Source organism: Osmerus eperlanus, chromosome 5, assembly GCF_963692335.1.
Source record: "Osmerus eperlanus chromosome 5, fOsmEpe2.1, whole genome shotgun sequence".
In the NCBI taxonomy this organism is placed as follows: domain Eukaryota; kingdom Metazoa; phylum Chordata; class Actinopteri; order Osmeriformes; family Osmeridae; genus Osmerus; species Osmerus eperlanus.
The window spans coordinates 5,801,287-5,826,783 of record NC_085022.1 but is presented as its reverse complement, the minus strand read 5'-3'; the positions used below and the strand labels follow the sequence as shown (position 1 = coordinate 5,826,783).

At 48.2% G+C, this 25,497-nt stretch overlaps 2 protein-coding genes across 3 annotated transcripts; both read right to left on the bottom strand.

Annotated features, from left to right (window-relative positions):
- Positions 1-1,297: 1,297 nt before the first annotated feature.
- Positions 1,298-19,097, bottom strand: edc4 (enhancer of mRNA decapping 4). Of its 2 annotated transcripts, none has more exons than XM_062461392.1 (29): positions 18,874-19,097; positions 17,914-18,061; positions 17,592-17,703; positions 17,354-17,453; positions 14,266-14,452; positions 13,985-14,132; positions 13,667-13,771; positions 13,459-13,574; positions 13,274-13,357; positions 12,996-13,091; positions 12,808-12,907; positions 9,754-9,934; positions 9,451-9,517; positions 9,132-9,223; positions 8,795-8,988; positions 8,494-8,573; positions 8,118-8,265; positions 7,518-8,035; positions 7,215-7,316; positions 6,614-6,757; positions 6,458-6,494; positions 6,199-6,361; positions 5,777-5,953; positions 5,459-5,574; positions 5,128-5,293; positions 4,823-5,009; positions 4,028-4,247; positions 3,527-3,690; positions 1,298-1,856 (listed from the first exon to the last, which is right to left on the bottom strand). In XM_062461392.1, exons 1-29 carry the CDS (start codon positions 18,959-18,961, stop codon positions 1,673-1,675), a joined length of 4,224 nt encoding a protein of 1,407 aa, XP_062317376.1. In that variant the 5' UTR covers positions 18,962-19,097; the 3' UTR covers positions 1,298-1,672. The 2 variants fall into 2 exon arrangements, with proteins under 2 accessions (XP_062317376.1, XP_062317377.1); XM_062461393.1 differs by having other exon boundaries at positions 13,465-13,574.
- A 537-nt stretch (positions 19,098-19,634) lies between these two features.
- On the bottom strand, positions 19,635-25,156 carry nutf2 (nuclear transport factor 2). Its single transcript, XM_062461445.1, has 5 exons — positions 24,999-25,156; positions 22,434-22,555; positions 21,361-21,432; positions 20,963-21,061; positions 19,635-20,345 (listed from the first exon to the last, which is right to left on the bottom strand). Exons 2-5 carry the CDS (start codon positions 22,530-22,532, stop codon positions 20,232-20,234), a joined length of 384 nt encoding a protein of 127 aa, XP_062317429.1. The 5' UTR covers positions 22,533-22,555; positions 24,999-25,156; the 3' UTR covers positions 19,635-20,231.
- Positions 25,157-25,497: the final 341 nt, after the last annotated feature.

Genomic DNA, 25,497 nt, shown 5'->3' with positions numbered 1-25,497 from the left:
TCCACCAGCCTCTAATCTGGCCCTGTTGAATCCAGCTACAACCACCAGTCGTACGGCCCCAGAAGTTGCCCGTTTGAGAAAAACAAGGATTTGAATTTTTCCCACACACGTCCTCCCAGAGCCATCTACGGCCTTCCCTCTGGAGCGCTAAGCCCTGATAACCTACTCACCACCATGGTCTCTCCCATTCACTTCAGTTAACCTAAACAAGATGATGGTCCATCAGTGTGGTATGGGTAACCTTAAGAGATATTGATCCACCTCATTCTGAACAACCTCTGTTCCTCATGCAGGAATGCCAGAGCTCAGCCAAGGTATCAACAAACAGCAGCTCCATGCTGATCAATAATCGACCCCCTCCACGCTCCCCAGCTGTGACGCCGAACAGAGATCGGCTCTCGGCTAATCAGGTCTGATCTACTGAAGGGCTCCAGTAGATCCATAAACGATTTTAGACGAACATCCATGTGGCCTGCAGCTAAGCATGGGAGTGCATTTCAGACCAGCTCCTCCGATCCGTCTACTCCGATCCAGTCATGGTTGCAAACCTGAAGCCACTTTAACCAACTCCATGTGCCATCTAAGACCTTCTTCACTTAGTCAAACACACGCTGCCAACCACGAAATAAAAAGAACATGAAGACGAGTCGCTTATTCTGGCACAGACAGAACCTCTGTTCCTAACCAACATCTGACGGTGCTACTCCTCCACCAGACAACCTGGAAGACGACAAACCAACCAACAACCTTTCAGAAGAACAATAAGGCACTGACTCCAACCTCTGGGCTAGATGGGACCTACAAGCCTCATCAATTGAACCATGAACTAACCTTCCTGCCAACCAGCCCCACCTATGTTCCTCTGGCCTGTAGCTGGGCCCTGGGATGAGAACATTCCTCAGGAGATCCGGCGGTGAAGGCTGGAGTCTGTACAGAGACTAACAGCATGCCAATCAGACTCCCAACACAGATGCACATGTATGAACTGAAGTATTCCTGTGCTGTGGTGTCAATACCTGGACAGATGCAAGGAAAGCTGCCAGGGGAAAATAACTGAAGGAACTTATCAGGTTAACTGCCCTTTACCGCCCCCTAACAACCGGGAGAGGATCTGCATGGGGACTAAGGTGACCTGATCATCATCATCATCAGTAACAGGAATCAGTTTGTTTATTAGAAGCTTTTCTACTACTTCATCAAAAAAGTTTTCAAACAAGAATACAAGATCGTAGAAACAAAAGCTATATATATGCATATATATATATATATATATATATATATGAGTGTGTGTGTAAGAAGGAGACGTTCCTGAAGGGGCGAGCTAGCTGAATCACAGACAGCCATCTTGTTTTCTGGCGCTTTCTAATAGCCCCACGGTTGCCATGACGAAGCTCGATATCCAGTCGGAGACCTCCTTGGCGACCAGAACAAAACGGCAAGAGACTACGAAAAAAAAAAAAAGTCCAGGCTGAACCAGATGCTCCCCAACGCAAAACAAAACGCCCTTCAGGCTACGTTGTCCATGAAGGGTCAAAACTGCCGTCCACGTCCCCCAAAAAACTCAGACGGTTGTAAATGCAGGGTCCCGCTGGGTGGAGCTGGGCGAGAGAGAGAGAGAGGAGTGACGCCGACGACATCATCATCCCACGCCCAAAGTCAGAGAGGAAGAAGCTTAGTGGTTGACGAGGCCCTGAAGCATCATCATGAGGCGCCGGGCACGCTTGCCCAGGGCGCTGTGGGGGTCCTGCTGCAGGAACTGGAACAGCTTCTGGCGGACCTGGGAGAGGACGGTGCTCATGTGGTCCCTGGTGACGGGGTCTCCGTGGTCCAGGTTCATCACCGCATCCTCCAGGTAGCTAGGAGATGGAGACGGACAGACGGTTAAACACATGAACAGATGGAGAACCCCCATTTACAAGTACTCCAATCACCCTGCCCAGATGGAGCCTAGAGGTCTCGAAAGTCCTCTTGCGCATTTGTTCGACATCTGGGGACGTGTTTCTAGGGCACCTCTAACATCCAGCGTCACGCACACACTCCCAACCCAGGTATCGCCCTGGCGACCAGCGCAGTGGAGCCCAGCATGCTCTGTCCAGTTCTCTTCCTCTGGGGCCAAAAAACAAGCTCTTCAGCTGAACTGGACAACAGCCAATCATCTCCTCAGCTCACCTGGCCAGCGGACAATCACTAATAGCCGTCCTATCGCATGGATCTCCTCTCTTAACATCCCCCTATCATATCCATCCATCCTGCCCTCTTTACCCACTCTTTCTCTTTTTACTTCTATTTCAGCCCCCATCCTCTCCAGTTCTCCCCTATCCTCCCCCTCAGCCCTATCAGGTCTCCCCCGCCACAAAGCAGCTATGCCCTTTCCAGACAGAGAGGGGGGGTTTGGCCCAAACAGAGTAGCTGCTAAATCAATATGAGTGCGGATCCTTCTGCCACATCATAAGCACCCCTGCAAAGAGATACTTTGTGAGACTCGTTCAAAATGCAGTCCTGGGTCTTTTACTAAACCGCCAACGCCCCCCCCAACCTCTCCCCTGCTAGCTGTGTAGTCTCTGCTGCAGGCGTCGGCCCCAGATCCCAGAAGATGGGCCGGAGCGGCAGCTGTTCGGCGGTCAGCAGCAGCAGAGAGAGAGGTAGCTGGGCTGGAGCGCCGAAAGAAAAAACAGACAAGGACATTCTCACGCTATTCACATCTCTTGCTTCCCTCCCCTAACCCCTAACAACTGTGGACAGCCAGCGCATCACAGCTGCTTGACAAACTGCCCAACACAGTTTAGTGTGACGCTGGGGACAATGAAACCACACAGGTCGGTGATGATGGAGGCTGTGGTGATGGAGGCTGTGGTGACGTCTGCGACCAGGAGGGCCAGAGATGGGCGGGCTACCAGAGGTCGTGTTAATCAAAGATTTTTCCTTCATTAAAATCTGAAGGCTGGCCGATCTTGACAGATTAAGACACAGAGGGTGATTTATAGTATCAAAGTCATTCACACTCAGTGTCTAGCTGTCTTTAGCTGAGCCATCATGCTGGGAGGCTATATTCCTACATAGCTGCTATGACATTTTGCTGTTCTGAGTTTAACACCAAGTTTGAGTCTATGTAGACCAGCAGGAACGTTCAATTCTGTTCATTTCTTTTAATGTGTTCATATTTTAATTCAAATTTTTTTTTTACTTTGTTTAATTGCATTGGTCATAATTGCCTGTTTAGGCACGTTGGCTGCAGTGTTTTTAGTGGCCTCTGCTGTCACTGTGGGAAATATAAATCTTTGTGGTGCTGACTTAAGTGGCAATATGGCTGGGGTCTCTGTTCTCTCCATGTTCTAATAAATGCATCTACAAGCTTGTTCTGTATATTCATGAGTAATACATCAATGAAAATTAAATGCTATTAAATGTCTTACAAAAAGAAAAAAAAAAAGATAGATCCTTTCAATCACAATGACGGACAAGAAGTAAGTGTATGTGTACCTACGTATGTGTGTATTCCAGGGTGTGTGTGTGTGCAGGTGTGTACCTGATCTTGAGCTCTGTGCGGGTTGCCAGGTTGGAGGACAGCTGCTGTATCAGGGACAGCAGGACCGGCTGGATGAGGGGACAAGGTTCCTGGCCGAACACCTGCTGGCTGTCGATGGTCTCACACACGTACAGGACCAGGTTCAGGTCTGTGGCTGACAGGGCCTGGGGGGGGGGGGGGGTCACCGCACATGAATCAGTCAGTGTGTGTGTGTGTGAGAGAGAAAGAGATGAGGGTGTGTGTAGGTGTTATTGAGGACAGTGTGTGTGTGTGTGTATGCGCGCGCACGCGTCTGTGAGAGGTATTGAGGAGAGGGTGTTTATGTATGAGAAGTGGAGGCAAGGGTGTGCGTGTGTGAGGTATTAAGGTGTGTGAGAGGTATTAAGGTGTGTGTGGTATTAAGGTGTGTGTGTGTGAGGTATTAAGGTGTGTGAGGCATTAAGGTGGGTGTTATATTAAGGTGTGTGTGTGTGAGGTATTAAGGTGTGTGTGTGTGTGTACCTGCTGGAAGGCCTGGTTGAGCTGGCCCTGCTGCAGCAGCTGGAGGACAGCAGCCTGCTGGGTCTGGAAGTCCAGGTGAGCAGAGGGAACTGGTGTCCCTGCAGCAGACCTCATGGCCTGCATGATGGACGAGGTGACCACGGCCTGCTGCTCCTTCATGGCCTGGCCCACCTCCCCCTTCACGATGCGCTGCACCTGGGTCAGGATGGACTCCTGCAAGCTGGGGAGGAGAAGCAGGAGAACGAGATGGAGGAGGAAAGAAAAGAAGGATCCGATGAACTAACCTCACGAACACAAACAACAAAACTCAACTGAACAGGACAAAGCAGAGATGTTTCACTCCAGGTAATGCAGGACAGTAGAAAGCGCTCTGTGTGGACTGCGCTCCACATGACTGACTGGTGTTATTGTTGGGGTAACAAGCTCACTGTAGACAGCCTGAGGGAAAGCGATGGGCTGGTGGTTTCACTAACCGCAGATTACATCTTTAATGAGCAGCGAAATCAGAAGGACATTAGTCATTTGCTTTTAGACAGAAGCCTTTGTTTTTCCTCTCTGAATCCCTACTCTAAACAGATCTATCTGTTTAGGGCATCCGATATTAACTGAAGGGTTCCATAGAATTCATGTTGGATATTAAGCTCTGGATTAGACTTAGTTTCTGCACCACCCCTAGACACACACACACACACACACACACGCTGCACTCAGGGATTCTCTTCTAGGAACCCCTGATCGTTGTGATTGACCCCCCCACATAACACACACACACACACACACACACACAGGCCGTACCTTCCCACGCTCATGTGCAGCTGATGCTGGACTTCAGAGCGCACGTTAGCCGTCACTGTATTGGCCAGCTGGTCTGTAGACTTCTGGAAGGCATCGAGCATCTGCTGCAGCTGACCAATCAGAGGGTCCCGTGCATCCTGCTCCCGCAACTTCTTGTTTTTAACGTGGTTCTCCAGCTGCTGGATGTCTGTAGAACAGCACGCGTGCACACCCACACACACAGGGGTCAGTAAGACACACACCTGTGTCAGTAGGACAAACACACCCTTCCTGGATGCCAAACATCCCCTGTTCAGGCATCTTACATTCATGCGTTCCCTGTTTGAAGCTGTCGTTGATCTGCTGGAACATGGACTGGCAGCCCTTCTCAAACACAGGAAGTACAATGCTCTGGAAAGCATCCTTATAGGCCGCCTGGATGGGGCCCTGCATGGCTTCTGCTGCTGCCCGACCAATCGCATCTGTTGTGTTCTGGAAAGGAGGAGGATACTTCACGTGACTGTCTGTTACATACGTTACATGATCAGGTAAGTATTCAAAGCCCTGTGTGTTTATACATTCTTAGGTGTGAATGTGTGTGCGTATATACGTGTGTGTGTGTGTGTGTGTTTATATGCCATCATTCGGCCGGCCCACCTTAGACTTGACCACCTTGCTAACGTTGTCCTTGAGTGCTCCCTCCACAGCGGTCAGCTTGGCAGCTATGGTGCTACTGAGCTGCCCGGTCACCGGCTCCAGACTCTTAGAGATGGCTGCAGGAGCAGAGCAGAGGTGGAGGGGAGGAGAGGAGGAAAGGGGGAGGGAGATAAGGGAGAAAGGGGTTGACGAAAAGAAGAAGTGAGGGTTGGTAGAGAAGGGAAAGATCATAAAAAGAGAGTAAATCACCACATCTGATACATTAGACAGCATGCACGCTAACATGCTAAAGGCGAGCCAGACAGGAAGCAGTCGTACTCTGAGGGACGGTCTTCCTCATCTCGTCACGGATGGTCTTGTCCAGGCGGGAGGAGAGGGAGGAGGAGAGGGAGGAGAAGGAGGAGGACAGGGAGAGGGCTAGCTGCTGAGACAGCTGCTCCTCAAGCTGCTGGTTACGGCTCTGGTTCTCTAACACCACACGCTCCAGCCTTCGCTCTGGGGTCAAAGGTTAAGGGTCACACAGAGAGCGGTTGGGTCAGGGTATAGCTAGGGGCAGGTGTGTCAGCTCGTCAACCCTGTTCCTGCAGAGCCACCAGTTTTTACTCCAACCACACTTATTTCAACTGATCAACCACTAGTCACCTGATCAACCAGCTAATCATGAGAAACAGGTGTGCTAGATGAGTAGTAGATGGAGTGCGAGTGTGTTAGCTGTTAGCACGGCTAGCAGGTGAGGATACGCTGGTGCTCCTGCTGGCTGGCCAGGGCGTGGTCCACGTGGGAGGCGACGCTGTTCTCCATGTGACCCGACAGCCTCTGCAGCTCCAGGCGCAGCTCAGCTAGCTCCCTCTGCTGGCCGCGCAGCAGCAACAGCAGCTCCTCCTGCAGCTCCGCACCCAGCACCTGAGGGAGGAGGGGGGAGGGAGACACACGTTAGTACCAGATGAGCATAGCTATCTCCATGAGGGCTGTGGGGTAGATGCACACACACATCCCTACCTGATGGTGGTCCATTTGTCTGGACTGGCACACCTCCCTGAAGACAGAAGACAACAGTCACCACACGACCAACGACGAGACCACTTCCTGTTTCCCTGACCCTCAACCCCACCCACATGACCCCCCCCAGAGCTCCTCCCCCGACCCTCCACCCACCCCTCGTCCTTCTTGTTCTTCCTCTTCAGCTTGGGTGAGCTGCGAGGGGAAGTCTTCCAGTCCTTCACAGGAAGTCTGTGAGATGAGCGAGCGCCACAGTTCCCCGAGGACGACGCCAGGCTGGCCACCTCGTCGTCATGGTCACTGGGACACACACAGATCAGTGTTTGTGTCTTGAATCGAATGGTGGACTGTTTGTATTTGAGTGCGCGTCTCTGAGTGTGTGATACGTATGACAATGTGGTTGTGTGTGTGTGAGACAACTGGTAAGAGTGTGTTTCTGTGTGGTTGTAAGAGTATGCATGTGTGTGTGTGTGGTTGTAAGAGAGTATGTGTGTGTGTGTGTAAGAGAGTATGTGTGAGTGTGTGTGTGTGGTTGTAAGAGAGTATGTGTGTGTGTGGTTGTAAGAGAGTATGTGTGTGTGTGGTTGTAAGAGAGTATGTGTGTGTGTGGTTGTAAGAGAGTGTGTGTGTGTGTGTGTAAGAGAGTATGTGTGAGTGTGTGGTTGTAAGAGAGTATGTGTGTGTGTGTGTGTAAGAGAGTATGTGTGTGTGTGTGTAAGAGAGTATGTGTGAGCGCGCGTGTGTGTGTGTGTGGTACCTCTGCTCTGCGCTGGCGTCCTGGCTGTCGTTCTGTGTGAGCTGGTAGGAGCGCCGGTGGTACGGAGATGACACGTGCCTGTCCTTCAGATCTTCCCTGGAGCTACAGGAACACACACAGTCAGCATGGACACCGTGTGTGTGTGTGTGTGTGAGACGTCCTGCTGTAGGTAAGTGTACGTCTCTGCATCTCTCTAAGGCTGTGAACAAGCGTGTTCAAACTTTTAAGGAGGTGCATGTGTGAGTCTTTCAAAAGGAGAGAGAGACAGAGAGAGAAAAAAGAGAAAGAAACGTAGAGACTCACCAGTCTCCCAAGCCGTTGTCTCTCAGACTGTTCCGCGTCTCCCTGGTGATGTCGGGGGCGGCCGGCCAGGGGGCGTGGCTTCCATTCCCATCCCCCACCCCGGCCCCACCCCCGGCCGCTCCGCCCTCCTGCGACAGGGCGTTCTCCAGCAGGGAAGGGGTGTGGCTCAGCCTTGGCTCCACCTCCCCGGCCCCGCCCAGCTCCGGGGGCAGCAGGGCATGGTCGGAAGGGGCGCGGCCCCGCGGGGAAGAGGACAGCAGGTGCAGGGCGGAGGCTGCCGAGGCCATGCTATCGGCCATGCTGTGGAGGCTGGGCAGGGCCTCGGGCGTGCCCGCAGCCAGGGAGCGCTGCAGCGTCTGGGACGCGATCTCGGGGATGTCCTGGGACAGGGCGGTGGAGGCAGAGGAGATGACGTCGGGGGAGCGGGCACGGGTGGGGGAGGCCTGCGGGGGGAGGGGGGGGGAGGCCATGCCCTGGGGGGGGTCCAGGGACAGAGAGGCGATGGGGGGGGTCACAGACTGGGGGGGGACAAGAGGGGAGACGAGTTAGACTGAAACCTGGTGGCGTGTGTGTGTGTGTGGTGCGTACACATGTACATACGTGCAGGTTGTCCAGGCCAGACAGCAGCAGGGAGCAGTTGGCTCTGGGGCTGCTAGTTGAAGCACTGAGGGTCAGACTGCTGCTACTGCTGCTGCTCTCCACACACACCTTGTTACTGCCAGGACTCTGGGTCAGGTCCTCCACAACCCTGCACACACACCAACACTAGTTATCCACGTCAGCAGAAACAGTCACAGTAGATGAGTCATCACAGCAAAGATTCAAGAATCAGGATGCAGCCGAAAACAACAAAATCCACATTCAAAAGGTAAATAGAAACATCCAGTAAAAAAGTGTCCTTCTAAAGCGCCAAGCACCTTCCCTGCAGACAGGCCTGAGTCCTGTAAGGGGCTGGAGGTGTGTGTGTGTGTCCTACCTGGCAGGGGTGTCAGAGTTGCTGCTCATCCCCGTGACGATAGTCAGACTGCTGGCACTGCTGCCTGGCGACGCTGGCACCTGGAGACAAACAAAGCAACCAATCAACCAACCACATCACATTTTGTAACTTTATAACTGCTACGTGGCTGTTGGCTTGCCTTGTCTTAAGAGTGGCATTGCGCAGAATGACCTGTGTTATAATGTGAATTTGACAAACAAATCTCTTTCGGTGTGACTTGACAAACGGGTGAGAGACCGGGTGGGGTGAGGATGAACGAGAGACAGGTGGGAGGGTGTACCGAGGCGCTGGGGGTCATGAAGGCGTCGGGGGTCATCAGTTTGGGCATTGCTCCACTGGCCCCGCCTCCTGGCGACAGGAAGTCCACAGGAGCAGGAAGTGAGGAGATCTTCCGCAGGTCGCTATGGGAACCTCCCGAGTCTCTGTCGGAGCTCATGGCCTCCACACTCAGGTCTGTCAGGGGGTCGGAGAAACCTGGGACACACACAGGAGGGTTAACACACACACACACAACATATGATGGAACTTAAGAGAGAAATAAATAAAAAATTCCAACACACACAAGGTTACCTCACACACACATGAACCAAACACACAGGACAGAGACAGACACTCACCAAACGCGTCCTGGGAGTCTGAGTGAGGCAGGAAGTGTGTGGAGCCAGAGCCCAGGTTGGGCTGGAACCAGATCTGAACATCCTGCAGAGACCTGAAGACACCACAACATCAGACCTGTCCCACAGACACCAACACCTCACTACCCCCCAGCACTACCACAACACAGGGAAAACACACCCATATAGGATGTGTATATATAACATTATAGATGTAGTTATGTATAGTATATAATGTGTATAACATTTCAAGACTACAAAGAATGCGCCCTTATAACCGTTAGCATCCAGGAAGTCCTTGTTGCTAGCTGCGGAAACTCACTTGGTGTGGACACAGTAGAGCTTGATCTGGATTCCTGATTTAGACTCCAGGGGTCCCTGGGTGCCCTCTGGAGCAGAACACACACACACGGTAAAGGACATGAATCGTCATTGAGGACATTGTATTGTACTTTACATGATCACAACATGCATATCGGTCAGCTCAACTTTAAATTGTAAAAATGATTAGGGGTTAGGAAAGAGTTTGGAGGTGGTGGGGGGGGGGGGGGTTAGGAAGGAGTTTGGAGGGTTAGGAAGGAGTTTGGGGATGGTGGTGAACAGTACGGAGGGTAGGGTGGGGTACCTGTGGTCATGCTCTCGCTCTCCTCCACGGGGGGCAGCACCTCGGTGTGCCGCAGGCGGGAGTGAGACACTTCCTGGACCCCGAAGCTCAGGACAGGGTGGGTGAGCAGGAACTCCGACACGGCCGTGAAGCTGGCTCTGCCTCGCTCCTGGTCCTGGAGCAGCTCCATCACGTACAGCACCTGGGACCAGCACACAGGGTTAACATAGTTACAGCACCTGGGACCAGCACACAGGGTTAACACAGTTACAGCACCTGGGACCAGCACACAGGGTTAACACAGTTACAGCACCTGGGACCAGCACACAGGGTTAACATAGTTACAGCACCTGGGACCAGCACACAGGGTTACACAGTTACAGCACCTGGGACCAGCACACAGGGTTAACATAGTTACAGCACCTGGGACCAGCACACAGGGTTAACACAGTTACAGCACCTGGGACCAGCACACAGGGTTAACATAGTTACAGCACCTGGGACCAGCACACAGGGTTAACACAGTTACAGCACCTGGGACCAGCACACAGGGTTAACATAGTTACAGCACCTGGGACCAGCACACAGGGTTAACATAGTTACAGCACCTGGGACCAGCACACAGGGTTAACATAGTTACAGCACCTGGGACCAGCACACAGGGTTAACATAGTTACAGCACCTGGGACCAGCACACAGGGTTAACATAGTTACAGCACCTGGGACCAGCACACAGGGTTAACATAGTTACAGCACCTGGGACCAGCACACAGGGTTAACACAGTTACAGCACCTGGGACCAGCACACAGGGTTAACACAGTTACAGCACCTGGGACCAGCACACAGGGTTAACACAGTTACAGCACCTGAGACCAGCACACAGGGTTAACACAGTTACAGCACCTGGGACCAGCACACAGGGTTAACACAGTTACAGCACCTGGGACCAGCACACAGGGTTACACAGTTACAGCACCTGGGACCAGCACACAGGGTTAACATAGTTACAGCACCTGGGACCAGCACACAGGGTTACACAGTTACAACACCTGGGACCAGCACACAGGGTTACACAGTTACAGCACCTGGGACCAGCACACAGGGTTACACAGTTACAGCACCTGGGACCAGCACACAGGGTTAACACAGTTACAGCACCTGAGACCAGCACACAGGGTTAACACAGTTACAGCACCTGGGACCAGCACACAGGGTTAACACAGTTACAGCACCTGGGACCAGCACACAGGGTTACACAGTTACAGCACCTGGGACCAGCACACAGGGTTAACATAGTTACAGCACCTGGGACCAGCACACAGGGTTAACATAGTTACAGCACCTGGGACCAGCACACAGGGTTACACAGTTACAGCACCTGGGACCAGCACACAGGGTTAACACAGTTACAGCACCTGGGACCAGCACACAGGGTTAACACAGTTACAGCACCTGGGACCAGCACACAGGGTTAACACAGTTACAGCACCTGGGACCAGCACACAGGGTTAACATAGTTACAGCACCTGGGACCAGCACACAGGGTTACACAGTTACAGCACCTGGGACCAGCACACAGGGTTACACAGTTACAGCACCTGGGACCAGCACACAGGGTTAACATAGTTACAGCACCTGGGACCAGCACACAGGGTTACACAGTTACAGCACCTGGGACCAGCACACAGGGTTAACATAGTTACAGCACCTGGGACCAGCACACAGGGTTAACACAGTTACAGCACCTGAGACCAGCACACAGGGTTAACACAGTTACAGCACCTGGGACCAGCACACAGGGTTAACATAGTTACAGCACCTGGGACCAGCACACAGGGTTACACAGTTACAGCACCTGGGACCAGCACACAGGGTTAACACAGTTACAGCACCTGGGACCAGCACACAGGGTTAACACAGTTACAGCACCTGGGACCAGCACACAGGGTTAACACAGTTACAGCACCTGGGACCAGCACACAGGGTTAACACAGTTACAGCACCTGGGACCAGCACACAGGGTTAACACAGTTACAGCACCTGGGACCAGCACACAGGGTTAACACAGTTACAGCACCTGGGACCAGCACACAGGGTTACACAGTTACAGCACCTGGGACCAGCACACAGGGTTACACAGTTACAGCACCTGGGACCAGCACACAGGGTTACACAGTTACAGCACCTGGGACCAGCACACAGGGTTACACAGTTACAGCACCTGGGACCAGCACACAGGGTTAACACAGTTACAGCACCTGGGACCAGCACACAGGGTTAACACAGTTACAGCACCTGGGACCAGCACACAGGGTTAACACAGTTACAGCACCTGGGTTAACTCCATCACACAAAGCACAACACTGGCTGTACAACACTGCTCAATCAAGGAGCCCCGGTAGCTCCATGCAGACCAAGGCCTAATCGCAGCGAGCTGGGAATCGAATCCGGTCTTGGTTCTTTGCTGCACGTCTTCCCCTGTCTCTACCTGCCTGCCTTTCCTGTCACACTTCACTTATAATCTGTCTAACAAAGCATGGAAAATACCCTCAAATCTCTCTTTAAAGCTAAACTGCTTAATCCTGGAGTCAGGTGGCTGAGCGGTTAGAGAATCGGGCTAGTAATCAGAAGGTCACTGGTTCGATTCCCGGCTGTGCAAAATGACGTTGTGTCCTTGGGCAAGGCACTTCACCCTACTTGCCTCGGGGGGAATGTCCCTGTACTTACTGTAAGTCGCTCTGGATAAGAGCGTCTGCTAAATGACTAAATGGGAGTCAGGTGGCTGAGCGGTGAGGGAATCGGGCTAGTAATCCGAAGGTTGCCAGTTCGATTCCCGGTCATGCCAACTGACGTTGTGTCCTTGGGCAAGGCACTTCACCCTACTTGCCTCGGGGAATGTCCCCGTACTTACTGTAAGTCGCTCTGGATAAGAGCGTCTGCTAAATGACTAAATGTAATCCGTCAATCAAGTTTAAACCACACCACGAGATCCAAGACTTGTAAACAAGTCCAGCCAGACAGAGAAGGTTCCATCAGGTTGGGGCGAGAGGTTTTTAGTAGACGGCAGGCCTCACCTTCCTCTGAACGTCAGTCAGGATGAGGCACTCTGCCGACAGGTCCAGACTAGCCTTCAGGCTGGGCCGCACCGAGGAGTTGAACGGGTCAGGGGAGAACCTGGAACACAGAAGAGTTCAAACTTCAAAAGGGGCTGTCAAAAACCAACAATAAAAAGGGTTCTACAGGAGAGTTCTAGAACAGAGACCTGATGGTCTGCAGACAGGTCCAGGACACGGTGCACCACATCTTCAGCTCCTGGTTCTGCTCTGCTCCCGTGATCAGGAAGCGCCAGAACGGCACACTGCAGGACAGAAGAAGAGGGGAGAATGACAGCAGTCCTGCCTGACACCACAGCGAAGCCTCGTGAGGGACAGCAGTCCTGCCTGACACCACAGCGAAGCCTCGTGAGGGACAGCAGTCCTGCCTGACACCACAGCGAAGCCTCGTGAGGGACAGCAGCAGCGCTGCTCTGGGAGGACGTACTCTGGGTCCTGCTTCTTGTGGTTGTCGCAGAAGAGCAGGCAGGAGAGGGGGTTCCCTCCGTGGGGCTGCCACTCATGCAGACACCTGGAGGAGCAGGAACAGGCCGATAAACACACACTCTACAGGGACGGAGGAGGATTCTTTGAGAGACAGAGGAGAAGGAGGGAGATTAAAAGTCTTGTTACATTGACCTGGGCTGATCCTGTCCCTCGATGTAGATCTGCCAGAACTTGACGTATCCGTCGTGGCTGGCAGTGGCCAGGACCGTCCCGTCCGGAGACAGGGCTCCTTCGCTGATTCGCTGAGAGAGAAACACACACACGAGCCAATCAACATCCGGCAGCATCTCGACGGGGTTTAGAAAAACGTGAGAGACCCCACGGCGGCCCTTACGTCCGTGTGTCCTTTGATGGTGATGAGGCCATCCTTCAGGTCAGCAGCATCCACGGGCCAGCTGCTGGTATTACTGCGGAGCACATCCAGATCCCACACCTCCGCCTGCGGAGGGAGGGAGGGAGAGAGAGGAGAAAGATAAAGGAAAAGGGAGAGAGCGAGGGAGAAAGAGAGGGGGAGAAAGAGCACAAGAGAGTGAGTGAGAGAGGGAGGGAGAGAGAACGACAGGTGATTAGAGAAAGTAACACAAGGAGAGATGATAGAGGTAAAAGGTGTGTCCTACCATGTAATGGTGCAGGTGTGTGTGTGTGTGTGTACCCTGTCCTGGTGCAGCAGTGCCAGGGTCTGGCTGCTATCCTCGGGGCTGTCATCCTGCTCTTCCTGGATGTAGGGGCACCAGATCAGACGCCTGGTGGAGTTCAAGGGCGTGTCCTCTGGCCGGCGGATGTAGACCACTACCTGGTCTCTGGGGAGGCACAGTTAAGGGCCTAACAGCATAGGAAACATCCCAGGGACACACACACACATAAACACAGACAAGCATACACACAGACAGACAGGCAGACACACACCAATAGACACACACACAGAGAGGATACAGTATTTTGTTGTTGTGGCAGGTGAGCTGCCAGACGAACAGGTTGCCAGCCTCGTCCACACAGCCCAGCAGGGCTGAGTCCAGGTGAGCAAAGGCCAGGTCAGTGACCGCCCCGGTGAAGCCCTTCAGCAGGGAGCGCTCAGCAGAGCCCAGGCTCAACACCCGGATCATGGCCTGGTTGTTGGCTCCTGACACAGAGGACACGCAGATTCAACACTCGGCAAGGACAGGGTCAGGTGTATTTACACTATATTCATCTTTATATTACAAAGCAAGGTCCAATTTTACAGGCATGGATTTAACCTAGTCTTAGACAAAGAACTTTGTCAATGGAGATCTTTGTGGAATTTCTCTTTATGACTAGGCTTAATCCATGTCTGGGAAATTGGGCCTTAGTGTATATACAGTTAGGTCCATAAGTATTTGGACATTGACACATTTTTCATCATTTTGGCTCTGTATACCACCACAATGGATTTGAAATGAAACAATCAAGATGTGCTTTAAGTGCAGACTTTCAGCTTTAATTTCAGGGTATTTACATCCAAATCAGGTGAACGGTGTAGGAATTACAACACATTTTATATGTGGCCCCCCCCTTTTTAAGGGACCAAAAATAATTGGACAAATTAACATAATCCAATTATAACACAAATTAACATAATAACATAATCATAAATCTAATTGTCACTTTTAATACTTGGTTGCAAATCCTTTGCAGTCAATGACAGCCTGAAGTCTGGAACCCATAGACATCACCAGACGCTGGGTTTCGTCCCTGGTGATGCTCTGCCAGGCCTCTACTGCAACTGTCTTCAGTTCCTGCTTGTTCTTGGGGCATTTTCCCTTCAGTTTTGTCTTTAGCAAGTGAAATGCATGCTCAATTGGATTTAGGTCAGGTGATTGACTTGGCCATTGCAGAACATTCCACTTCTTTGCCTTAAAAAACTCTTTGGTTGCTTTCGCAGTATGCTTCGGGTCATTGTCCATCTGCACTGTGAAGCGCCGTCCTATGAGTTCTGAAGCATTTGGCTGAATCTGAGCAGATAATATTGCCAGAAACACTTCAGAATTCATCCTACTGCTTTTGTCAGCAGTCACATCATCGATAAATACAAGGGAACCAGTTCCATTGGCAGCCATACATGCCCACGCCATAACACTACCTCCACCATGCTTCACTGATGAGGTGGTATGCTTTGGATCATGAGCAGTTCCTTCCCTTCTCCATACTCTTCTCTTCCCATCATTCTGGTACAAGTTGATCTTGGTCTCATCTGTCCATAGGATGTTGTTCCAGAACTGTACAGGCTCTTTTAGATGTTTTTTGGCAAACTCTAATCTGGTCTTCCAGTTTTTGAGACTCACCAATGGTTTACATCTTGTGGTGAACCCTCTGTATTTACTCTGGTGAAGTCTTCTCTTAATTGTTGACTTTGACACAGATACGCCTACCTCTTGGAGAGTGTTCTTGATCTGGCCAACTGTTGTGAAGGGGTTTTTCTTCACCAGGGAAAGAATTCTTCTGTCATCCACCACAGTTGTTTTCCGTGGTCTTCCGGGTCTTTTGGTGTTGCTGAGCTCACCAGTGCGTTCTTTCTTTTTAAGAATGTACCAAACAGTTGATTTGGCCACACCTAATGTTTTTGCTATCTCTCTGATAGGTTTGTTTTGATTTTTCAGCCTAACGATGGCTTGCTTCACTGATGGTGACAGCTCTTTGGACTTCATATTGAGAGTTGACAGCAACAGATTCCAAACACAAATACCATACTTGAAATTAACTCTAGACCTTTTATCTGCTCCTTGTCAATGAAATAACGAACTCCCTTTATGAGGGAATAACATACACCTGGCCATGGAACAGCTGAGCAGCCAATTGTCCAATTACTTTTGGTCCCTTAAAAAGGGGGGGGGGCACATATAAAATGTATTGTAATTCCTACACCGTTCACATGATTTGGATGTAAATACCCTGACATTAAAGCTGAAAGTCTGCACTTAAAGCACATCTTGATTGTTTCATTTCAAATCCATTGTGGTGGTATACAGAGCCAAAATGATGAAAATTGTGTCAATGTCCAAATACTTATGGACCTAACTGTATATGCAGATAGGGTTAAGGGTCAAGGGCTAACCCAAACCCTGAAGCCCTTTAGTATCTTTTTTCTTCACACTTCTAGAGCACATGGTTTACTTGTTTGTAAGGACATGGGGGGAAATAAAGTGTTTATACAGAGATCTCACACGTAAAACAACACACACCAAGTAAAGCCTGCCCTGCTCTGGTATGTGGTTCTATCACTGGCTGTTGTAGAAGCCATTCCTGCCCGGTGATATCATTGCCTGTACTGACTCCAACAACAACACTGCTATGCCTCTCTGCACTGCCTCAGCCTCTCTGCACTGCCTCTGCACCGCCTCTGCCTTTTCCCTCTCCTAGATGTTGTTGTTGTCCCAGACATCGTACTATCATCCTCCTGTTAATGCCACTCACGCAGCGTGAGGCTGAGCCTGATGCCTTGGGGCACTGCGTCATAGACATTGACATGACAGACTCAAGTGCTCATGTTAACTAATGTGCATTATCCCTTCTTAGATTCAAAAATTCTTTATAAAACAGTGGAAACCATGGATATAGAGGGATAGATGGTGCATTTTGACGTGTGGCTGTGTCCACCATATTGGAGCAATCCAGATCTGCTAGTACACAATATGAGGTGTGTACTAAGAGATGCAGGCTTCTGTATGGAAATCTACTGTAACTCACTTTACTCTGAACAGACTCAAGAAATTTGGTTTGGTGTAATTGTCAGAAATTGAATATGATATTGGTAACCAGTAACTTAATTTTGATTTCAATAATTAACCAAGTTACTCAAGTTAAATCTCTCGCATTTATGACTAACTAGATTCCATAAAATGCAGTTAGATTTGATAGAGAAGCCTGCATCACTCAATACACCCTTCCTAGTGATTGCGACGTTCCAACATGGCTGACACGCAAACGCACAGCGGCGACATACAACAGCAGCCAATGAGATGTCTCTGTCTGATAGAGGAACCACATGATCAATCAGTACACTCACCTCTAATGGCGTACGCCAGGAAGGAATTGGACACGGCAATCAGGTTGCCATAGTAATACTTGTGTTCCCAGTCGTACTTGGCAACAGGCTGGATCTTCACCTGAGGGAACGGAGAAGACCATCAGAGACTAAAACACAAAGTAGGAAACATCAGCTTACCACACACTGTCTGACTATGTGGAAAGTGTTTTTAAGTGTGTGTGTGTATCGGTGGGTGGTTGAGGGGGGTAAGAGTTACCTTGTTGCTGCCGCGGGCTTTGCTGTCAATACTGGAGTCTCTACTGGCCACAATCTCCACATTGTTGGACGTGATGGCAATGCAGGTGGAGCCATCATCTCCAGACAAGCAGCTGGGGGGCACAACAGACAACACAATGGCCGCTTCAGACGTCAGGGTTCTGGTGTCTAGTCCCACTACGCTCTACCTTCAATTAAACAAGCACTTTTTATCCTGGTAGCGTGGGTGCACGCTTAGTTCGAGATAGTTTTATGAAGAAAAAAAACACAAAAAAAACAAAGCGGCAACAAACTTGGCTGATGTTATACTGGCGGACACTCACATTATCTGGGCTTCTTGGGCGATTTCTGCAGGCCCAGCCTTCTCCGCCATGGCTGAGCGCTCTCCCGCTCCAAGGAGATCGGCTCCCAGAAGACCGTTCAGTTCACCATTGAACGATGTTTTCCTTTGGTTGTCACTGGATGACGAATCTGGTTGGTAAAAGACGGTTAGGAGAAAAGTTTGTAGAAACGGCGCCTTTAATTACACGGAACACGGAAAGAAAACGTTGGATAGACTGGTCCCCCGACTAAACGAAACAAAAAGGATAAGCACTACGACGAAGTTTCCTTGATGTTGTTCAGGTGGCATTTGCTCATGCTACATTGACGTGAACCAGCCAGGCAAACAATTTGCGCTGACAATCAATTAGCGACCAAGCTACCCTACACTTACTAGTAATAAGTAGCTAACCTGGTTGGCTCACCAATTTTCTATTGTCGTTATTTAACTAAACAGGGGAGAGGCCGAGTGTATTAGCTGGATTTAACTGAACAATGGCGACAATTAACTTTTTTTCTACTCAGCCACAAATATCTTTAATATCTGTATTTGTAGTCGGGAAAATTCGCACAAGCGGAGCTGAGACGAAAGTTAACTTGTTAAGTATGTTACAACATTCGAACGTGGAACGTTCCAGACTTTTTATTCCAGCGAATTGAGCCTGTAAAATCATTGCGCAGTTTTCTGCTACTAGCGACCCAGCCAGGCTAATAACGCCAGAGACTTGCTCGCTAAAACAAGCAATTTTAAACAATGCAGCTAGCTAAACGAATCTTTAATTGACCAATTCCTGGGTGTAACGTGAGCATGCACATTGCTTGATAACCCGGCCGAAAATGTGAGGGAAGTTTAGGTAGCCGGCCACTGCAACGCTGTATCCCAGACTAGCTTGTTAGCTAGCTAGTCTGTTCATGCGGCCTAATGCACCTCACTTGTCTCCTTTCATTCCCGGTGAACTTACCGGCGTTGTTCCCGGGTCGGTCCAGTTTTAAGATATCCCGAAGGTGCTGGGTGGCACCCTCAATATCTATATTAGAATTGGAAGCCATGTGTCAGGGAAAGGGGGAACTGGGATTTGAGAGGGCAGCAAAAATGTTCTTTTTATAATTTTATGTCAGTGCTTGCTTCGTTTGCCTCCAAGCTAGTGGCAAACCGTCTAAACTTCCGCTGTGCGTGTTCACGCATTGCCGTTCCCAACGTCAAACGGAAACAGAAAGTTGTCAACAGTTCCTACTGAACTTTGACTCCATCCTAAACCTGTCGATGTACTATTAAAAATGAAACATATACTCATTAAAACATGCATAAAATATCCTTAACAAGCCTTACATTGAAAATAAATGATTTGATTATACTACATAACGAATTATCTTACAAAGGAACGGAAACAACGTTTACAACATTCCTACTTTTCAAGAATAGTAAGGAAACAGACGTTGTCATGCATACATTTTACTAGACTGACCAGATCCTCGAGCAGATATCTTAATCATGAAATTAACAGTTTAATCAAATATAAATGTTAGAAAATACTCCCATTCTTTCAGAGCATGTAAACAAATGACAGGAGGCCAAGGTGCTCATGAATTACTTGATAAGAGGCTGATCTCTACAATCAGTCTTGCTTTACATATTACTTTGATGAAGAGAACAGGTGGTAGTTTGGTGTAGAAAGGAAAGGCAAAGAGACAGGCAGATACAGGGAGACAGAGGAAACAGGAGTTGACATCTTCATTAAGAAAATGTGAAGGTTTTATTGTGTATGGCGGCCGTTGTAACGATAGATAACTGTGAGCAGACAGGGTAACAGTGTCATCATCCTCATACGGTTCTCCAGGGAGCACCCAGACTTGACCATGAACAGAAACCCAACCTTCAATGAGAGCAGAGATGCAGTAAAATACACTAAGGCAAACTGATAAAAACACACAAGGGGTTAATAATAGAACACAACTATAGAAGAGTCTGAAAGTGAACTAAAAACAGTCAAGTTATTAAGTTAACAGCAGAGTCCAGTAGACTGGTAGGCGCCGGTAAGCTGCTGTAGTCGGTGTCCTGGTCCGGTGTGCACAGAGAAGCTCCCAGCATCATGCAGGTCAGCAGAGGCAGAAAGACTGGTCAGCCAGCTCTCAGCAAAGGAGCACGTATTGTTTCTGTTGGTAAGGCCGGTTCCAGCCCGCGTAGGATTCTGGGATTGGAGTCTAGTATCCGGTGTTGTTCTGTCAAGACGGGTGCAGACGAGGTAGAGGGGGGGCTGGAGGTCTGCTCCACCCCTGCCCCGCCCTCCCAGGTCCTCCTGCCCACCTGCGGGGGCGGGGCTTATCCAAAGTTGTGCAGAGCCAGCCTGAACATATCATTGGTGCATACCCACGCATCGTTAATGTTCTTCAGGATAAAACACTGGTGGAATCCTATGACAGGGTCATCGTCTGCCTGGATATCATACATACAACATACACACACAAATACAGACATTTGTATTTAATATTTATTCCACAGTAGTAGAACAAGTAGTTTGAAGGTCGGTACATCTGTATCAATGGCTGGTATAGTGTAGGGGAACTGTTTGGGTTTTAATTAGCTTTCTAGGCCATGTTTCAATCGTGTCTCAAATTAAAAATTTGAATAAATAAAACTCCAGGGTCTGTCTGGGATAATCCCCACCCTTGTATTAAGGAGTACTTGTGTCATTGTTTGAAAGACACCGTTTATTCCATTCCAGGCACACCATCCATACATGTTTGACCTTGGGGGAGCACTGTTAACTTAAGGCTTTTAACATCATCACTGGCAAGTATAACAATTCCAGCTAATAGCAATTCGTTATTGTTATTTAGATATGTGAAACAAGAAACTTGAGGGTAGGCCACTGTAATGTTGGGGTTTTCAGCATGAAAAACCACACTGAGCAAATTAGCTAGCCAATTGGCTATCAAACATTAGCTGTACACAGCTAGGCTATTTTATTACAGGGTCAAATTAATGTAACCCCCTTAGGAAAATAATGTTATAGTCATGGTGCTTGTATAAAATAAGAGTAGTTTACATACCTTTAGCTGTCCTACAACCATACTCAGGATACAGCTGTCTGGGGTGGGCTGGTGGTCCTGGGCTGTTATACTATGGGCAATTTTTGTAAAGGGGAGAGTCTGGGGATAAAAAATAAACACACAAATCATAAGGACATTACATAGATCAAGTACTTATAACCAGACCACCTCTGTGTCTTTTAGTCATCAATTGAAGATGAAGACCTGGAGAAAACCCTCCCCTTGACCGAGGAAGACTGTTTGAGTTTACAGTGTAATAACTGACCGCAGTGGGCAAAAACAAACTGGCCCAGTTTGAGACAAATCTTCAGCTCAGTGCTGTTGTCCTCGATTATGCATGTGGTTGCCACGGTGTGTAAACAATCTAATACACCAGATCAAATCATAACAGGACTCACTGAGAGCTTCTCGACAATTGCTGCTTTTCCCTGGAATTGCTGTCCCTCCCATGTAAGGCATGACGCATCAATCTGGCGGGAGAGAGAGGGTGTTAGGAGACACTGAGGAGGGAGGTTAGTGTAGAGCAGGGGGTCCCCAAACGATGGCCCGCGGGCCGAATAGGGCCCGCCCACACATTTGGACCGGCCCTCTGAACAATGCCAGAGACATATTTTGATAATGTGTTATATGTTTGTGCTATATGTTTTAATCATATCATATCTGTATTTGATAATGAAGGTTGGCTTTTAAACTTAAATTTCCCTTAGTTATTAACTAATAACATTTCCCTTAGTTCTTAACTATAATTATTAACGTAAACAAATTATTTGTTAGATTCACACACCAACAGAATGGTACATTCAACATAACATTCCATCCTGATCAAGCAGGTGTACGCAAGCCAGCAAAAAAATCCGCCCATGTAATTTTCTGTTACAGACCGACCCGGCCCCACATTAAAGAAAGGACAAATTATCTGGCCCTTGCAGAAAAAGAGTATTGATAGACAACAAAGGGTGGATATGCAAAGAAACCCAAGACAAGACCAGTGACAGTACAGGTGGTTCTTCTTGTTCAGTGCTCAGTTACGTGTGTATGTGAGCTGTGAGTCATATCTGGTTGTTCATTTTAAAGAATGAACTGAGCTGCCAAGAACCAGCGGACATACAAACAATGCATGTCATGCCGCGAGCTCAGTCAGGAATGTTTGGAGTCTGGATGACAACCAGCATTATTACAGAACTTCGAATACACATATTGCACTTAGTAGGCTTGAAAAATCAAATTTGAATTAAATATGTCTAAAAACAATTAAACATATACAGCAAATGAATTCAGAACACATAGTGAAGTATGACTGGAGAGTGTAGGTAGGAGGAGGACAGGAACAGGAAGCAGCAAAGTAGTGCTACTGTAGCTACTGTTGGATAGAAGTTCTACACCAACAGTAATTGAGACACACAGAGCATACATCTGAGAATGACAGATGCTGTTGATACAATGACAGGCACATAACACGCTCTATACTTACATATATTGCTCCAAGCTGGGTCCTGTCCGTGTCGAACAGCTGGTAGTAGTGCTGCACAAAGCTAGACCCTATCTGCTCCCAGATTGGCTTGTCCCCCATCCTGAATCTCCCAGCGACTCTCACTATGGACAGACAGACGTACAGAAAAGAGACATATACAATCCAGCAGGACAGAAGATGGACAGTCACACAAAGACACAGGCAAAAGTTGAAACACAGATAAGACAGGTCAGTTGAAACCAGAGATGCCTCGAGGATACTGATCATTGGGTGTGCTCAAACCTTCGGCGAGAGCACAACCTTTGTTCTCTCACATATATATTATTATTATTTCTTTTTGCCCCCCTAAAACTCAGTCAATATTTGGCCTACATAGACAACCTAGGTGTCAAAAGTTTCGTCTTGGTAGCGATTGAGTTGCTTCTATTGGGATTTACGTTCCGTTGCATGGTTTAAGTGGAAATTACGTTTTTGTGGCGAAAAGTGAAGCTAACGGTGGCTAACTTGCTAGCCACAGTCAATGACGCTACTTACGTCACTAACGTCACGAAAACTCGCGTGACTACCTCTAGCAGAACATTAGTTTAGCAGCTCGTTAACTTCTGGGAGATAGCTAAGCTAACTGCTTTACTGCAAGGGAGCTGCAGAAACGCCACAAGCAAAGAGGCCAGGGTGATAACTATTTACTAATTTTACTTTGTGATATGATACACAATTGTGACGTGTAATGTACAATATAAGCTGATTTTATTAAGGAAATACATCTACGTTCGGAAACAGTAGTCTACTATGTCACTGAAGTATTAGCATCATGACATTAGCCTCTGTTGGCCGGGCAACACATACTACAGTGGTCTATGATGCATCTGTTTTCAATCGTTAAAATAAACATTCCTAACAAATACATTTTCGTTGTAGGATTTATTATGACATTACATTACAAGTAAACGATTTGTGGGTGAAATTATCATTACCTGTGGTTTCAAACCAGTGTTGCTCACTGCAACGCTGTAGCCTACGCGAGACACTACAAAAACATCTACACATGCAGCTGTAGGAAGTCAAACGGCGACAGAACATGTTCGGCACTCCTTACTTAAATCAAAAGTCTATGTAACTACTAACCTTAACTTCATTGCCACAGCCTACACTTTGTCAATCTGTTCATGAAAATAATTAATTTCAGCCTAAACCGTACAACGGAACGTTAAATCAAATTCAACCAACGCAATCGCTACCAAGACGAACACAGCAGTAGTGTACTGTACTGTACTGTACAATTTACCGGGGCAGCTTCTCCACACAGGGCTATATCGCACTTGGCGTTGTTACTGACAATGATCGCTACCAGTGAGCTTTTTATGAAAGCGATTTTCCACTAAATAAATGTCAAGCTTATTTACGTTTTTGGGGGCATATTTTCAGTTAGCAGATGGTACTGTTTGAATCGCGATTCCATCTTCTACTGCTGGTAACGTCGTAGAATAATCTTCAAAGGGGGTTCTTTATTCATGAATGAATGCAATATGAGTAGGCTAAATGCCTTAAAATATCACGAGAAGGGAAAAACTTAAAAGGACGTTTAAGTCATAGAGATTAGGTAAATTTTTACACCGGTCTGCCAAATTTATTCGTTTTGATTCAACGATGAGGCTGCCTCTTGCAGGGGAAATGAGAAGACATCTATTTCATTCTACACTTCACTCGTATTTTCAGTTGTAAATGAGCAGCAAAAATCTTTTAAATCTATGTAATCTTTATGAATAATAAGCATGCATTTTTATATAAAATATACAGAAATATCAGTTGTAAAAATGTCATCCAAAAACGGACCCCTGTGCAACCGACGCAAGCAAGCACACCCTACAATTTCCCCAGAAATTGTACCCTCTCTAGTTCAAAGTTTGCTATTAAACTAATGTTGCTAGCATGTAGCAACGCCTCTTTTGAGTGGCAAACGGACAGTGACAGAGTGAGTCATGTGGCTCCAACTTTCGGCAAGGCAAGCACATTCAAATGTTGGCAGATACAACTAGCCCGACCCTAGCCGAACAGAAACCCCACCTGTCTGACTACCATGCTGACTACCATTGGTCTATTCAAAGTCTATTCAAAGCCAGCCAGCCAGGGCTAGGCTAATGTAATGTTTAGGGTTCACATGTTATTTTAGCAGCTGATTTGCCATCGTCAGCTAGCCAAGTGCTAACCTAACGTTAATAGGCGGCAGCAACGCTATTAAATGTCTAAATAGCAAGCAGTTACGAAATAAAATGCTACTTGATATCAGGTTTAAAACATTTCTCGTGACAACCAAAATAATTCGTTGGCACGTGCTTTTCTGACTGAGTACTAAAAATACTTAACTCAAATATTATTGCCTGCCTGTTCCTTTAGACGGGGCCCGCTTCCAGACAGCATAGGCGTGTCCTAGCACTTTTAGCCGGGCCACCACATTTGAAAAAGGTTTAACGCACAAGTCTGTTTAAATGTAACACGTAGATACAGTTACTTGACGACTAAAATCCCCTCATTCAACAAACCATTAAATGCTTTAAAGAAACTTACCGCGGATCTAAACCTTTCCCTGGTGCCAGTTATGGCGATTACTCCAGTTCACCAGCGTCTGTGTGGAAGTACGCATGTCTAAAACGGTAATCTGCCCCGTTGGTTTGTTGGAATTGTAGTCTTCACGTCCAGTTTTGACCAGAGACACTCGCTGTCTTTTTTTCTTGATTAATAAAACCTAATCAGAAAACTGATTTTACATTAGCTGTATTTGCCCACAACCGATATTTTGACAAGTGGCATTGATGTCACCACACTTCTATAGACAATTGGGTCCAAGTTTAATAGTCTACCCATGAGACCAGGGGCGTAGGTTTGTTTTAGAATGTAGATGAGACAGCGTTTAAAAAAAAAAAAGCTTATGTATAACAGCGGATTGCAGCAAATGTTCTTAATAAAAAGTGATGGGGACAAAGTTTTCTAAAAGTTACTGGGACATATCTCACTCATGTGTAACGGGAACTACGCCCCTGCATGAGAAACCTGAGGATCATTCTCA

Excerpts from the sequence above, each read along its gene's own strand:
- edc4 (XM_062461392.1), bottom strand. The coding sequence starts at position 18,961 with ATGGCTTCCAATTCTAATATAGATATTGAGGGTGCCACCCAGCACCTT. Across the intron at positions 13,092-13,273 it reads CACAAGAAGCAGGACCCAGA|TGTGCCGTTCTGGCGCTTCC; the intron begins GTACGTCCTCCC and ends TCTGTCCTGCAG. Across the intron at positions 5,294-5,458 it reads GCAAGGTGGTCAAGTCTAAG|AACACAACAGATGCGATTGG; the intron begins GTGGGCCGGCCG and ends CCTCCTTTCCAG.
- nutf2 (XM_062461445.1), bottom strand. The coding sequence starts at position 22,532 with ATGGGGGACAAGCCAATCTGGGAGCAGATAGGGTCTAGCTTTGTGCAG. Across the intron at positions 21,433-22,433 it reads CCCAGCTTGGAGCAATATAT|ATTGATGCGTCATGCCTTAC; the intron begins GTAAGTATAGAG and ends CTCTCCCGCCAG. Across the intron at positions 21,062-21,360 it reads CAATTGTCGAGAAGCTCTCA|ACTCTCCCCTTTACAAAAAT; the intron begins GTGAGTCCTGTT and ends TTTTATCCCCAG.